General features: G+C 38.0%; 2 protein-coding genes across 4 annotated transcripts in view; both read left to right on the top strand.

Annotated features, from left to right (window-relative positions):
• Positions 1-15,779, top strand: part of nup93 (nucleoporin 93) — a 44,502-nt gene that overhangs the window by 14,935 nt on the left and 13,788 nt on the right. For 2 of the 3 annotated variants that reach the window (XM_067501870.1, XM_067501871.1), the window contains exon 4: positions 15,399-15,461. In XM_067501870.1, coding sequence (XP_067357971.1) covers positions 15,399-15,461 — 63 coding nt within the window. Of the gene's footprint in view, positions 1-9,653; positions 9,950-15,398; positions 15,462-15,779 lie in introns of those variants that run through there. The other variant, XM_067501872.1, reaches the window with a different exon arrangement.
• Positions 243-7,994, top strand: LOC137125119 (uncharacterized). The gene is made up of 12 exons (XM_067500105.1): positions 243-249; positions 345-391; positions 1,011-1,112; positions 1,731-1,832; positions 2,462-2,584; positions 2,735-2,851; positions 2,965-3,087; positions 3,473-5,480; positions 5,707-5,748; positions 6,885-6,947; positions 7,095-7,126; positions 7,825-7,994. Exons 1-12 carry the CDS (start codon positions 243-245, stop codon positions 7,840-7,842), a joined length of 2,784 nt encoding a protein of 927 aa, XP_067356206.1. The 3' UTR covers positions 7,843-7,994.

Here is a 15,779-nt window from a genome sequence, read left to right as displayed (position 1 = left end):
ATCATTGCCTTAATACCTGCCAAGGTCAAACCTCAAGTTATTATAGTCATAATGCTACACCTCTTTAGGGGCTTCATGTTTTCAGAAGGTATTTTGAATGTTATCCATTGCATCCACTTCTATGCTGTTGTCAGTCATGCAGAAAGGCCATAGCATGTGGTTATTTCTTTATGCTAAATGCTGTTTTAGAAATAGCTGACAGCTAAACAATCTTAGACAACTTGTGAATCTGTAAATAACCAATGTCTGGCAGTTCTTGATGTGCTTTTGATTTTGGTCTGAATACCAGGTGGAAAACAAGCAGACTCCTACTTTGGCAGTTGAGACCGATATATCCCCTATAGATCATCCTACGTGTGAGGATTCAAACAAAGATGATCCCAGCACACAGGTAATAAAGCAATGCACACACTTAGTCACATACTTTCTTTGTTCACCTGTACTTTGTGTAATTCTCATATGAAGATAGGGACTTGTTCACTGCTCTTCCAAAAAAGCTTTTTGATGGATAAGAGTAAACCTGACAAATCTTCCTAGTCTTTCCCTCATGGGGCCCTCCTGCATCCAGTTAACCTAAGTGACTCATATGCTCATTCGCTTGTGTTTCTAGTCTTCCACTTATGGGGCCCTCAAGTAATCTGTGAATCTCACACACTCAGAATTTAATAGTTTCTCCCCTTATGGGGTCCTCCCGTATGGATCTAACTTATAGTTATTTTACATCATTGCCTTAATACCTGCCAAGGTCAAACCTCAAGTTATTATAGTCATAATGCTACACCTCTTTAGGGGCTTCATGTTTTCAGAAGGTATTTTGAATGTTATCCATTGCATCCACTTCTATGCTGTTGTCAGTCATGCAGAAAGGCCATAGCATGTGGTTATTTCTTTATGCTAAATGCTGTTTTAGAAATAGCTGACAGCTAAACAATCTTAGACAACTTGTGAATCTGTAAATAACCAATGTCTGGCAGTTCTTGATGTGCTTTTGATTTTGGTCTGAATACCAGGTGGAAAACAAGCAGACTCCTACTTTGGCAGTTGAGACTGATACATCCCCTATAGATCATCCTACGAGTGAGGATACAAACAAAGATGATCCCAGAACACAGGTAATAAAGTAATGCACACACTAGTCACATACTTTCTTTGTTCACCTGTACTTTGTGTAATTCTCATATGAAGATAGGGACTTGTTCACTGCTCTTCCAAAACAACTTTTTGATGGAAAAGAGTAAACCTGACAAATCTTCCTAGTCTTTCTCTCATGGGGCCCTCCTGCATCCAGTTAACCTAAGTGACTCATGTGCTCATTCGCTTGTGTTTCTAGTCTTCCACTTATGGGGCCCTCAAGTAGTCAGTTAATCTCACACACTCAGAATTTAATAGTTTCTCCCCTTATGGGGTCCTCCCGTATGGATCTAACTTATAGTTATTTTACATCATTGCCTTAATACCTGCCAGGGTCAAACCTCAAGTTATTATAGTCATAATGCTACACCTCTTTAGGGGCTTCATGTTTTCAGAAGGTATTTTGAATGTTATCCATTGCATCCACTTCTATGCTGTTGTCAGTCATGCAGAAAGGCCATAGCATGTGGTTATTTCTTTATGCTAAGTGCTATTTTAGAAATAGCTGACAGCTGAGCTATCTTAGACAACTTGTGAATCTGTAAATAACCAATGTCTGGCAGTTCTTGATGTGCTTTTGATTTCGGTCTGAATACCAGGTGGAAAACAAGCAGACTCCTACTTTGGCAGTTGAGACTGATACATCCCCTATAGATCATCCTACGTGTGAGGATTCAAACAAAAATGATCCCAGCACACAGGTAATAAAGTAATGCACACACTAGTCACATACCTTCTTTGTTCACCTGTACTTTGTGTAATTCTCATATGAAGATAGGGACTTGTTCACTGCTCTTCCAAAACAGCTTTTGAGTCAGGATTACTGTTTGGGTAACATGAGTGCATGTGGTTGAGGTAAAAGAGTAAATACAATTTTTTTCTAGTTCTTATGCACCCTGTTAATCTGAGAGATGCATTTGGTCATATGCATGAGTTTCTAGTCTTCCCCTCCCAGGATCCTCAAGTTCACTTAATCCAGGTGGAGTCACTAGTCACACTAGCCATTAGTTACAAATCACTTTTGTTGACCTGTACTTTGTGTAATTCTCTTATGAAGAGATGAATTCCAACTCTTTGTAATTTTATTCAATTGGCTCAATAGCAGTTTGTATCAAAATTAAAGTATATATAATGCAACACGTATTTATTTGATGCATTTTTAAAATTATATTTTTAATGTAATTCATGTCAGCCTCTATGTTGTTTTGCGAGACTTGTTGATGCCTGTCCTAAATATAACTAACATGCTAATTTAGATGATTGTTTTTTGTCTATTCTACTTTTTTAAAATATTTTTTTCCTTTCTAATTATTTGTTTTATTACATTTAGGTTTTCACTGTTAATAGTTTTTCCCTAGTGGACTATTCTGAAACTGATGATACAGACGAAGGCTATATAAACGATGGCTCTCATACAGTCATCCAAATTAACAAAATTACAGAAAACATTCTGGTATGTCTTAAATTCCAGTAAAATGTTCATAGTGTCAAGTGTATAGCATGTGTGTAGCATCAAGTGTTAAAATCCTTGTCCTGTGATTGATTTTTATAAAACATTAACAAAAATTGATTGCCATACCTTAACATTACACCCATTTTGCAGGATAGTGTACCAGATCATTCTGATTTTCTCCAAGATTCAAAGAGTGAGACTGTAGTGGATGAAACTGATAATGAGGATAATGCTGTTCCTAAGCTTAGAAGAACAAAAAGCATTCTGGTATGTCTCTGACAAAATATCGTGTCAGTTCTGTTAATACCAACTAAGTGGATAAGGCAATTTCCAAGCATTTCCCCTGTAATGATTTTTATTTAACATAACTGTTTTTGCAGATGAATAGAATACCACATTTTTCTGATGCACTCTATGATTCAAGTGATGACAGCACAGAGTGTCCTTCATCATCACAATCTAAAAAGGCTTTCCAAAGGCCAAGAAGAAGGTGTTGCCATCCTGTAAGTCTATTTTATTTTTTATCTTACCCTTTAATGCTATTAGTTAGTGGGCAGTGCAATTCAAACTCAGAATTATAATATTGTGCCTTTGTGAATATGTTTGCATAATTTAAACACTTGCACTTTTACCGGAGAAGTCATTTTTTAAACTACGCCTGCGCAGTTTTATGCTGTAGATTCAAATAGTTTGCAATTTTTTTTGTCCCAATAGTTTAACATATCTCAAATTTGTGAATTTACTTTGAATGAAAGTAATTTCACTTAATGCCCCTATAGAGAGTATACTATTCTAACAGGCAGTTGACAAAAGTGTAGCCAAGTTGTCACACTAACACAATAATTTGTAGGGAAAGATATTAACAACATTTTTTTTTTTCTTTAAAAGATTGAAGATAGTCTTATACAATCAGATGAAGCAAGTGGAGAAAGCGAAGAGGAGTATATTCCAAATCCCAGGGAAGAAAGCACAGACAGTGATGGTAGCTTGGAATTATCCCTTGAAAAAAAGAGAGAGAACAACATTGGATCTACTAGTCAGAGAAGAAGCAAGTCTTCTAGTCAGACCCAGTCTGAGTCTAGTCAGAGCAGAAACATAGTTGTTGCAAGTTGTGATTCCACACAAAGATTTCCTGAAGGCACAGCTGATGCAAATGAGGATGAAACTGCACTCCTTGAAGAGCCATCTGTTTTTGTTAATCCAGTTTTGAAAAAGGAGGATGGGTCAAGGAGATATAATAAAAAACATCAGTGCTTGTACTGTGGACAAGTAGTTCAGAAAATGTCAAGACATTTGATGCGTAAACACAAAAATATGATTGATGTTGCCAAAGCTTTTAGTTTGCCAAAGAACTCAAAAGAAAGGCGACTGCAATTAGATTATATCCGAAATAAGGGGAACTTTGAGCACAACACTGAAGTTTTGGAGAGCCACAAAGGCAAACTCATCCCATGGAAACAACCAAAGAAAAGAAAAGAAGGACAGGAATATACACATTGTGTGTACTGCTATGGATTGTTCACAAAAACAGTGATGTGGCGACATTTCAAGGTCTGCAGGTTCAAGCCTCAGGGGAAGCCATCTAAACCAGGAAAAACAAGAGTCCAGGCATTGTGTGCTTTTGCTGAACCTGTTCCACCTGGATTAAGTGAAGCATACTGGAAGTTCTTAAGTGATATGAATCAAGACAAGATTGCAGTAGCAGTTAAAGAAGACAACTGCATTCTACAGTATGGTTACAGGCTGTTTATGAAGAATGAGAAGGTAATCAGCCAACATCAGTACATTCGACAAAAGCTGAGAGAGCTTGGTAGACTGCTATTGGAAGCAAAAAAGATTGCACTTGTGAAGACTATCAAAGATCTCATAAAACCTGAAAAGTACAATCATGTTGTCACTGCTGCAAGATGCCTGGCTGGATTTAGTGATGAAACTGGCAGATATCAACGTCCATCTCTTGCTCGCAAAGTGGGACACAGCTTGCATTCTTTGGCCATGTTTCTCAAGTCTGAAGGATTAAAGAACAAAGATAAACAAACTGTCAAGGATGCTGAGGATTTTGCACAGCTATACCAAGAGAGTTGGAAATTTGACATTGCAAGCCAAGCACTAACCCAGCTTGACCAGACCAAGTGGAATTCTCCTCAACTTCTACCATTCACACAGGATGTCCAGAATCTTCATTGCTACTTGTCTGGAAAACAGCGGAAACAATTGAATGCCCTGAAAGAAGAGCCTTCACCCTCAAACTGGAAAGACCTTGCTAGAGTGACACTGGCACAAGTTATTCTCTTTAACCGCCGGAGAGCAGGAGAGGTATCCAGAATGCCTTTGTCAGTGTACTTATCAAGAGACACATCAGAAACACATGAAGATGTTAACTTGGCCCTTACAGCACTCGAGCAGAAGCTTTGCAAACATTTTATTCGGATAACCATAGTAGGAAAGAGAGGAAGGAAAGTTCCTGTTCTCCTCACTCCAGACATGAGAGAATCACTTGATACTCTGACTGAAAAGCGAGAAGAATGTGGAGTGTTTAATGAAAATGGATACTTGTTTGCATTACCACAATCTGTCCATTACCTCAGGGGTTCAGACTGCATTAGACAATTTGTGAATGAATGTGATGACATAAAAACTCCCAAAGCACTAACCTCAACAAAACTCAGGAAACACATTGCTACCCTATCCACCGTTCTCAATCTCAAGACTACAGAACTTGACCAGTTGGCAGATTTTCTTGGGCATAACATTGAAGTACACAGAAAGCACTACCGTCTTCCAGAGGGCACCCTACAGCTAGCAAAAATAAGTAAAGTTCTCCTGGCAATGGAACAGGGACGGCTAGGAGAGTACAAAGGGAAGAGTCTGGATGAAATTCACCTTGATGTGAATGGTATTAAGACTTATTATATGTCAATGTAAAAAAAAGAAACATTTAAAAAGGACAATTTCTGTCTAATCCTACTTTTAAATGTTTCACTTTAACTAATTGACTTATGAAAAGGGCGAGTTTTGTAGATTAACTTTATCTACAGTCAGCAATTTATGCAGTACTTTATTACACTCTTGATCACATCAGTTTTCAGCTTTCCAATTCATTTTATCAATTAACATTTTAGAAACTGTTGACATGGAGGAGTGTTCACAAGAGGACATAGAAGGTATGTATGTTGTTTTATCTTAAGTGGTTGGAATGAATGATTTCTCAATGGATATGAATACTTTTGACTAGTGCATGTGGATTTTGTTTGGACGATTAAATGCTGGCAGGTTTCTGTAGCTATTGACCACATTTAGGAATAATTTTGCTATTTTTTTAAAGCCAGCATCTATTTTCTATAATGTAAAATAGTACATATGAGAATTCTTTTGTTTGGGGTGTCCTTATCAAGTTTTTAATCATGGGAAACTGTCAGTGGGAATTAATATTAAGGCACCGCTGTTTTCCACTCAATAGAAAAAAGCTGTAAACTCCCTGTAGGGGTGCAGTTCTAGTGAAGTCAAAAAGCTTTTCACACATATTCCAAAGTTCAAAAGAATTCTTACAACTTACAACTATAAAGTAGTGTGGATCCAAGCCTGTTTTAATTATTTATTTTTGCCCATATATCAAGTTGCATTTTCTGTGTAGTCCAACTGAGCTTCTCTAGGTGTGGGATATGGAAATCCAACCTGTTGAGAAAATTAAGCTAAAAAATATAAACTTATAGTATCATTAGTAATTAACAAAATAAAGTAATTTCTATGTTAATCTCAGCAGCAGTGCTTATATATTTGTTATGCTGTAACTGTCGTCATAGTTTTGTTATATATAGATTACATTAAATCACATTTGTTTAGCTTTTATCAAATGAAGAGTGAGCGGTTAGTTGGTATGTAGTACTGTTTGTGTGCTCAATATTTTGGTGTTTAAGCTGTGGACCTGCTGCTTGAAGGATTTGACCACAAAATTATTCTCCCACCCCAATTAGCAAACAACTGCACCAAAATTAAAGAGGAACAATGAGTAATTTCACATTATCTTTCAAACTTATACAATATAGGAGTGGTCTGGGCATGTGCAAATCTCACCCCTTCATGCAGAACCAGACTTTTTAACCCTTGTAGGTTGCTAACATGTAAATTTGATTTAGCACAGCACACAAAACCATGGCAAAATGGAGAAATAGAAATTGTCAATCCCATATGATCAGTTATGCATGATAGCTCCAGTCAGCTTTACTAATAGCTACTTCATATGTTAGTTCTAAATAACTGTCTTAAGTACTTGTAGTAATTTTTTTTTTACTGTACCCAGATTACGGTATTCCAGAAGAACAGGGGACCAAACATGTGGACAGTGTGGCATCCCATCAAGAAGGTACCATCATGGAGTTAGCTCATCATTAAGAGACACACTTGCCATATTAAATTATATTAATTTATACTAGCTATTCTTTTGAGCAATGTAAATCTATTGATTGATCTATTAATCTTGCATATCTAACTCTTTATTTTCTGTACACAGATACCAGTATGGCACTGGTTTCAGAGAATGAGGTCAGTGTGACATCCCTACAAGAATGTACCTCCTCATCAAGTGGCCAAAACCAGAGGAAGTTGGCTAAAAGGAGAGGTCAGCTTAGAATAGTGGTTCCTTCTTGGACCAGCAGGCCCTTTCGATTTCCAAGTTTCTTACCAGCACTTCCAGTTAGTACACAAGCAGATATTACTAGACTAGGACATCACCATCACAAAACGTTTAAAGTGCACTGCTCAAAAAATGCAGGTCATTGAAGGGCATCCGTGGGCATCACCCACTTCAGTGACGTAGTATATTTTGGTCTTGTTTATAACCAATGTGGAGTTGGGCATTAAGTGAAGTATATGAACTTTAAATCTCTAGGTAACAATTGCATTAACTATGGAAGGCTTTGAAGGGTGCACAATCAGTTTACTCGTGGAGTGAAGAATGGATATGTGCGAGATGGGGGATGGAGAGGAAGATGATACACATCATACATGGTTTCTGTGTGTAGGGGGTATAATGTCCCCATTTGGAGGTCTGTAAGTATACAGCAGTTTGGGTTTAACATAGTCTTTCCCAAAACTGAATGACTGTGGAGGAGTCCTTTATGGCCTTTGAACCAATTCAGTACTGCAGTGAATATGTGATTAATCTAGTTGTGTTTCCTTTCAGGTTAAGATTTGAAGTTTTTAAATCTAAAATATAATATGATCTTCTTATGCACATTTAGGTAATCAAACTGCAGTGAAAAGAAGCTGGACACCAGAGGAATGTGCTGCAGTAGAAAAGCATTTACGAAAATGTATAGTGATGAAACAAGTTCCAGGTAAGGTGGACTGTGAACGTTGCATTGCTGCAGAACCTCAAGCTCTGGGAAACCGAGACTGGAAAGCAGTTAAATACTTCATAAAAAATCGAATTACTACCATGAGAAGAAAGGTACAGTAGAAGAGCTTTAATGAACGGGTAGAAACACAAGGCTGGTCCTTTGTTCTATACTTTCTGTTGATGCCTGTTTGAAGGTAATCATGTTTTTCTCAGTTCCTTCACCATGCCCTCTTTGGTGTCTGTTCAGCTATGACATTTTATCACAAAATTCTTCCCACTACCCTACAGATCTCAAATATTTTTCATTTATGAAGCAAGAACACACTACACACACATACAGAATTTTAGTTCAAGAGTATGGCTATGTTATTGGTTTACAGTTGGTGTCCTCTGTTCTGCAGTCTCTTTTGTTTTTTCTCATTATGCAAAAGCAGAAGTTTACATTCCCTTATTTTGAAATGGTAAAAATGGTAATAAAGTGATTAACATTTGATTTGTATAAGCCAATTTTTGCTCTTTCAAAATAAGTTGGATGCAAGTTTTTGCATCCAGCTATGTTAATATGTGCTCCATAAGCTCAAATCCTTGAGTTTTTTTTTTTTTTTTTCTGAAATGTTTTGTGTAAAACAGCAAACTGCAGAAATAAAAGGGAAAATCCCTATACCGCGTGGTTTGGTAATTGAGAAGAGATTCAAGTTTGAGTATTCTAATATCGTCGTCTTCATAATGCTCTTATCTTTCATTAACTTGAAGTGGCAAAATGTGAAATGTTTGGTGTAAAGGAATAACAGATGTGGAATAGAGAGAATGTAAAGTAGAATATAAATCCCTGATACTGCCCTGCATTTTCTTTAAAAACAAGGTAAAGGAAAAATAACAGAACTAATTTCTCCAGATGAAGATTTTGTTCCCTGCTAAGACACGTAAACTGGAAATATGCATGTGTGTGTGAAGGTGGATCTCATAAATACTGACCGTTAGAAAGAGACCCCACAAGCAACAAAAAAACGGGCATGAAAAATTAAGTTTTATATTCTGTGATTTAAAAGTGAAATTTTTAATTCTAATTTTTTTTTAGATTTGTGTGATTTTTTATAGCGGTGTAGAACCACTGGATAGGGTGGACCCTACCAGTGGGTAAAAAACTAGCGGGCCCCGCAAGGGAGGTAAACAAGTATGTGTGTGTGTGTGTGTGTGTGTGTGTGTGTGTGTGTTAACATGCCTGCTTTGTGTGTGGTGTGATAATCAGCCTGCATATAGGAATGCTCCCAGCCCCCACCCCTCCTCACCAGCATGTGCCTCCCAAACCCTTCATTAACTAAACATGACCCTTAAGAGCATGATTAGCCTCATTTCAAGACAGGATGTCGGAAGCCTTCAACTGAGGGGGAAAAATCCATTACTGTAATTGCATTGAGCTGAGGGAGGGAGGAGTTAGGAAGGGTAGAAAGTAAGAATGCATAGATGGATGAAAAAGAAAGAAAATGAGTGGGACTGAAGGAGGGAGGAGGCAGAGGGCTGTCAGAGAGGCGGGAGAGAGAGAGTGAGAGAGAGAGAGGATGGAGGATAAGAACTGAGGGAAGGGGATGTCAATTGGTGGTAGTGACTGATATTCTATATGAATCCATAGTTCCTTCTTTTGGATCCCCCCCCGTGTCTGAGTGCTTAGTTGGTGTAGCCCTCTGACAATAAAACCATCTCCGGTGAGTCTTGATGTGGCACTTCCACTCCGTTCTCTGGGTCATGCACAAGACTAACTGGCCTGCTTTTGAATGGGGAAAGGCTGCAAGTGGACCGCCATGTCAGCTCGACAGGGCAAAGAGAACACACCCCAGCATCCTGGTTACTGCTGCTGCCCTGTCACAGCATCAGAAAGGGATGGACAGGCAAAGGGGCAGTATTGGTCTTCTGGGCTGTCAGTGCCCAGCTACCTGGGCACAGTCCAACTAACGAAAACTATTTTTTACCCTTTGTGGTCTCATCCTATCTTCTCATCTGTTTGTCTGCCAGGCAGTCGCTCAGCATGAGTGAGTATTGCCTATACACATGGATATGCACACACATACGCTCACTCCCAAATTGGCATGTGCTTTGTCTGTCAGACTTTAGTCAGCAATCTCTTTTCAACCTCCGGTTATGCTACATTGTGTATGGCTGTGTGACGTGTTGTTGATGATGATTGTAAAAATTAATTATTACAGGAAAACATCACAGTCTGTAATACACATATATGCATGCATGTATGCTTTATTCTTTGCTATACAGGAAGTGAAGGAGCAAAGGGTGGGGTTTCTTTCTCACAGACGCACGCACACACACTTGGGCAGCGGACGGCTCATTATATCATGGAAAATGAGGACAGAAAGCATCTTACTTTTATGATGAAATTTTGACTATGTCCTTATGTAGCCTTTCCTCGAGAACCTTTGTCTCCACATATCATACCATATATGATATGTGGTAACCCTAAAGCAAGATCAGATGGGTAAAAGAAATCTGTCTTTCTTTTCTTGAACACACAGTAAAATTGCATTCAAGCTCAGACACTGTGACTAGTTTGACCAAGGCTAATAGGAGGGCCTGTGTATGACAGCACGGAGAATGAGCACATTAGTAAATGTTAACATACCTATTTGAAAACACATATTTGTTCTTTACCAAAAGTTGCATTTTTAGATACGCAGTAAGGCAATATCTTACAATATCTGCACACTGTAGCAGAATTTGGAAAGATTTAAACTTTCATCAGGTATATTTTAAGTTAAAGACGAGCTATTCCTTAGTTCTGGCATTTTTAATTTAGTTCAAAATCTGCTATTTGTATTTAACAAAAATTGTGTTTTTCCAGATATGTCGCCAATTATTAAATTATTTTTTGTGGCTGTAGAAGGTTCTGGGCTGTCTGGTCAGCAGGCTGTGGGTGCAGGCACATCTCTAAGGATAGAGATACACAATACAGGGGTGGGGCAACAGAAAAGGTACTTCTTTATATACACACATTATCCAGTACTGGGTTGATCCTTGAAAGTGATAATCATGCATTGATCCAAAATGTTTCAATGTAGCACTTTATTTCACCTTTCCTGCCTTTCTGCCTTTTATTCTATTTAATTTTTTTACCTTTTAGGAATGAACGTTCAGAGTTTTTAAAGCATCTGCACTGTTTGCTCAGTGAGAAATGTTGGGTACAGTGTTCCTCAGACTGAATAACGTGATGAGTGTTTCAGCTAGTTAGGGCAAAATTACACCCCAGCTGTGACGTTAGCAATGATAATGCTGTGCCTCGATTAAAATCTCCTCAGTTTTTAAAAGGATTTTTAGGTGTAGATGTTTTTCGTTTAAAGAGCATTTGCATCGCAGGCATTGGGGATTTGGACACAGCTGTTGGCTGTCTTGTCAGTTTACATATGGCACAAAAAAATGTTGTATAGGCAAAGTCGTTGGCAGTGCAACGCGCAACAGGCAATAATGAGACAGTCATGAAAAACTGTTGCCTCCTGGTATACTCAAGTAAAATCAAAAATGCTGAGGTGACTGCCCAGCAGCTGTCCAATTTTCCCCACTGGGCCATTGTCACTTTAGATGCTTTTGGGAAGAGCAGTACCCTGTCTGTTTCTGTAAAGGAAATTCTGTCTCTTTTCCTGCATTTTTCTATACTAGTAAGCAGAGTCATGACAGTGTCAAAAGTAGTCTCCTGAATTGTAGTAGACTTTGATATACACTGTAGTAGAGTGTATATGAAATAATAAAGTTACAATTATTCCTTACTATTCTGTTATCCAGTGCAGCTCTCCAGTGAGCACTGACCTGAGCTTTTCTCTGGTTAGAATGGTTAAATATATACCTATTCCCATCCTCTCCTGGGCAATAAAGTGAGGTAGAAAGAATGAAAGAGAGAGAAAGGGAAGAAGTAAGAGAGGAAGGAATGCAGAAGAAGAAAGGGGGGAGGGGGGAGGGGGGAGGGGGGAGGGGGGAGGGGGGGAGGGGGGGGGGGGGCGTGATTGGAAATTAAGGATATAGAAAAACCAGAAGGGTAAATGAGACAAGCTGGAGTAGACAGAAACATATTTTCTTCCTTTCTGGATTAGAATTATACCATTTAGCATTTCTCCAAGACATTAGATAAAGCTGTTTATGTTACTGAAAGTATTCACTCTTCACTGACTTTTGATGCCTGCCATACTGCAGAAACTTAGCAAGTTACCCCAAATATCAAACATCAATAGCACTGTATTATTTGAAATAGTCTCAGACACTGCTTTGATTCCCAAACAAGAATGTAAGAAGACGTGACTATTTCAATTGCATTATTTTTTCCATGAATTTGTGAACACAATTATTCTGATTTCTTAAATTATTTTAGTCCAATGCCTTTTAGTCTGTTCAGGTCATCGTGGTTTAATTTCTATACACTATCTTAATAAGAAAAGAATGTCTGACAGGAAACAAGTTGCTTCTTTTTGGATATCCACTCAAGTGCATTTGGAAGTGGAAAAAGAGCTACCAGATATTTTTCATGTAAATGCACACACCTGCTGCTTTCAGAGTAAAATGTTGGTTTTGATTTTTATTTGTTTTCCTGGTCCTTTCTGTGTTTGTCATCCCAGCTATAGCACCTCTTCTATTGTGGTTCTGTAGATCGTTATAACTCACAAGACTAACACTCACTCATGGCGATGAAAATTACCTTGTTCGCTCTGAGCCACAGTTTCATATTTTATAAGAACAGAATTAAAAGGACAATTTGCCAACTGTAGCAGTTTAGCCTGTCTCTTAATAAACACAATAGATACAGAAATTATTCAAATTTTCCTTGTATGCTATTGCTATGCATTTTGATTAATATTCTATTCAGCCCTGGCAATCAGTCATTCTACTGCCACAGTAAGAGGGGGTTGGACTAAACAAACCACATTCTGCCATGCAATGTATTTTGCCTGGAAAGTTCAAGGGTTTTTAGATCAGCATGTGTATAATTTTCAAGGCAATAATCATCAGTTGTAATGTATTTTAGTATTGGCACTGATGCAAGAGTAGTGACTCATAAAGTGAACCTTTATGCTTATAATTTCCTCTGATTTGTTAGGATATAGGGATAAGAGTGAAGGTGGGGAGAGGAATGAAATGGCAGACAGGTGAAGTCTGAGAGCTTGGAGAGAAAGGAGGGGTTGGAAGTGAGACTAAAGTAGGCAGAGCATCAACCGTGTGGGGGAATAGAGGCTTGGGCAAGCTGTGATGAGTGAGGAGAGGAGAGATGGGAGGAGGGAAGCCAAGAGCACCCACATCATTGTAGAGCAGAACATTTCTATTCAGCTTTGGCTATGTCTTACAGGTGGTTATTCTTCCAGCTAAAATGATCCTACAGGCTTCAGATGGAAAGGCAGATGGCAGAAATGTCATCAGTAAATTAATATGCCATTATATGACAGAGGGAATGACTTTCCACCAACTTAAAACGCTTTTATGACAGGGGCAGGAGACATTGGGTGATATAAATTTGCAGAATGCAGTTTATCTCAGGGCTTACTTCTATAATAAAGAGTGGCAGTACTAGAAATGCAAATCCGCACAGTAGTTTGTAAAAGCTATGCTATCATGGTAAACAAAAATTTGAGTATTTATTTAGGAATGGGCTGATAATTAACAAACCTTTAATGAGTAGTTCCTGAATAAGCCTAAATTCAGAGCTAGATTGTTGGTCTGATAGATGAGCCACCTGTGAGGGAGACTGACTTAGATATTTACTACAAGTTCGGAACAAAATTCGGCATTCTAACCATTCAGAGAAGTTCATTGATTTTTTTTTTTTTTGCTTGATTAGTGGGTTTTGGAGCTTTCTCGTGAATTTTTACTTGGTAATGACCACTACCTCAAATGAATTGCAGAGTAGGGAGAGGGAAGACTGGGTGGAGCAGATTGGATGACTTTCAATTCTTATGCTGAAGCCAGCTTAAGTTGCTTTAAGGAATCAGTAGGTAATGATTAGTTATGCAGTATGTTGTATTATAAATTCTGTTATTTTTTATTGTCAATTTTATCCAGTCCAGGGGAATCGTGTAATAGTGATTATCTGGTAAAAGAAATGCCATATTGTAAATCATTAATAATGTCATTAACTAAAAGTTTTTTGTTTCTCTTCATGGTAAATGGCTATTTATTTTTTTCTCTATTTATTTTTTCTTTTGATGTATTATCTGTAGCCACAAATGTACTCACAATAATATTTAAGCTTGATAGTTTTGATAAAAAACATTTTTTTTGAAAGTTTATCTTTATCATAAAGATTTGATTTATGTTTTTGACATCAGCAACATGATTATTTGATAATTTAACTGATGGGTACTCTTTATCGTAAATCAAAAAACTAATCTATTATGCATAACTTAGGCTCTGTCAATCATTGACCCAGACATTCTGACATTTTTTGTGAAATTCTCCTTTTAAATGATTCAACTGATATATTCAACTTTACATTGTTCTTTTCAGACAATGTATTTAGATTAGTGATGTTTTTAAATATGAAGATTTTGTGCTTTCAGCTTATCCTGTGAGTTCAGGGTCACCACAGCGGATCATTGTCCGCATGTTGATTTGGCACAGTTTTTAAGCTGGATGCCCTTCCTGACGGAACCTTCCCCAATTTCTGCTGGGCTTGGACCAACACTGCATAGCTGGGGAGGGGAAGTTTTTAAATATGAAGATAACCACAATATTAGTTAGGTTTGACCCAAACAGTCTAGACAATGCCATGCCACTCAGGTAATGTTTGTTGACTTTATGCCTCCACACAGTTTAAATTTATTTTATTTTATTTTTTTACATTAAGTTCTATAGTGAGCAGTTGCATAAAGCGTAGCCATTATCTCGGTATTTTTGCAAGATGCATGTCTGCATGTATTGACTTGAAGAGTGCCACTATTCTTTCCTGCATACTCCAGGTGTTACGTAAGTGCCACTTCACTTGAAAGCTCAGATTCCTTGCATATGATAAGTGGTAATTTATGATCAGTTTATTTATAATGACCATCTTCATAGAAAGCGTTAGACCCGGGGATGAATGTAGACTGGGCAGTGGCAGCCATCTTACAGAGACACCAAAATGGAGGCTACAGTGGCTTTTGCCTCTTAGCAATATGCAGTGTGATAAGCACGGTCACTTCTATGGGCTGCCTATATGTCTGTATAAATTGACAGCTGTCTGTTAACTATTCCTGACAGTACACAGGACTGCACAGGCCTGAGAAGGCCACTGAAAAATAAAAATTTAGTAGCCGTTTCTGTGTTCTGTAAAGCAAATTATGGTGGGGTCTGCTGAATCGGTCCCCTTAGAACTCATTGCAAACTGTTTTTCTTATTCATTTTCTCATTAGTTAAACTAATATCTCCTGCTCTCTCTCTTTCTCTCTTTTTGTGGTCGTCAGTGTCTATCATCCATTCCCTGTCTCTTTGACGGTCTGTTCTCTGCCTCATCCACAGGGCTTCTTGAAGAACGAGAGGGACAACGCCCTCCTGTCAGCCATTGAGGAGTCACGCCGCAAGGTCGGTATCTGTCCACTATCTGTTTGCTTCTTTTGTCAAAAAAAGCTAAGAAGGCATACAGTATCTAAATTGTGTGGTGTCAGAAAAGAGTTTAAAAGTGTCTCCAGATAATTTTCATTCTTTACAGGTAAAATATATTAACATAAACAGTATTTCCTTTTTCCCTTTTACATTCAATTTACCTCTGTGGTTTGGTGCATCATGATATCAGAGCACTTAAAAAAACATTTTTTTGTAATTTCTGCTTACTGTGATCTAAAAGTCCTTCTGGTGTGAACCCTCAGGGAATAGTTTTGAAATGGCTTCCCTGATGTGCAG

Source organism: Channa argus, chromosome 4, assembly GCF_033026475.1.
Source record: "Channa argus isolate prfri chromosome 4, Channa argus male v1.0, whole genome shotgun sequence".
Lineage (NCBI taxonomy): Eukaryota > Metazoa > Chordata > Actinopteri > Anabantiformes > Channidae > Channa > Channa argus.
Note: the sequence above shows the minus strand (reverse complement) of the source record. Positions and strands in the feature narration are given on the sequence as shown.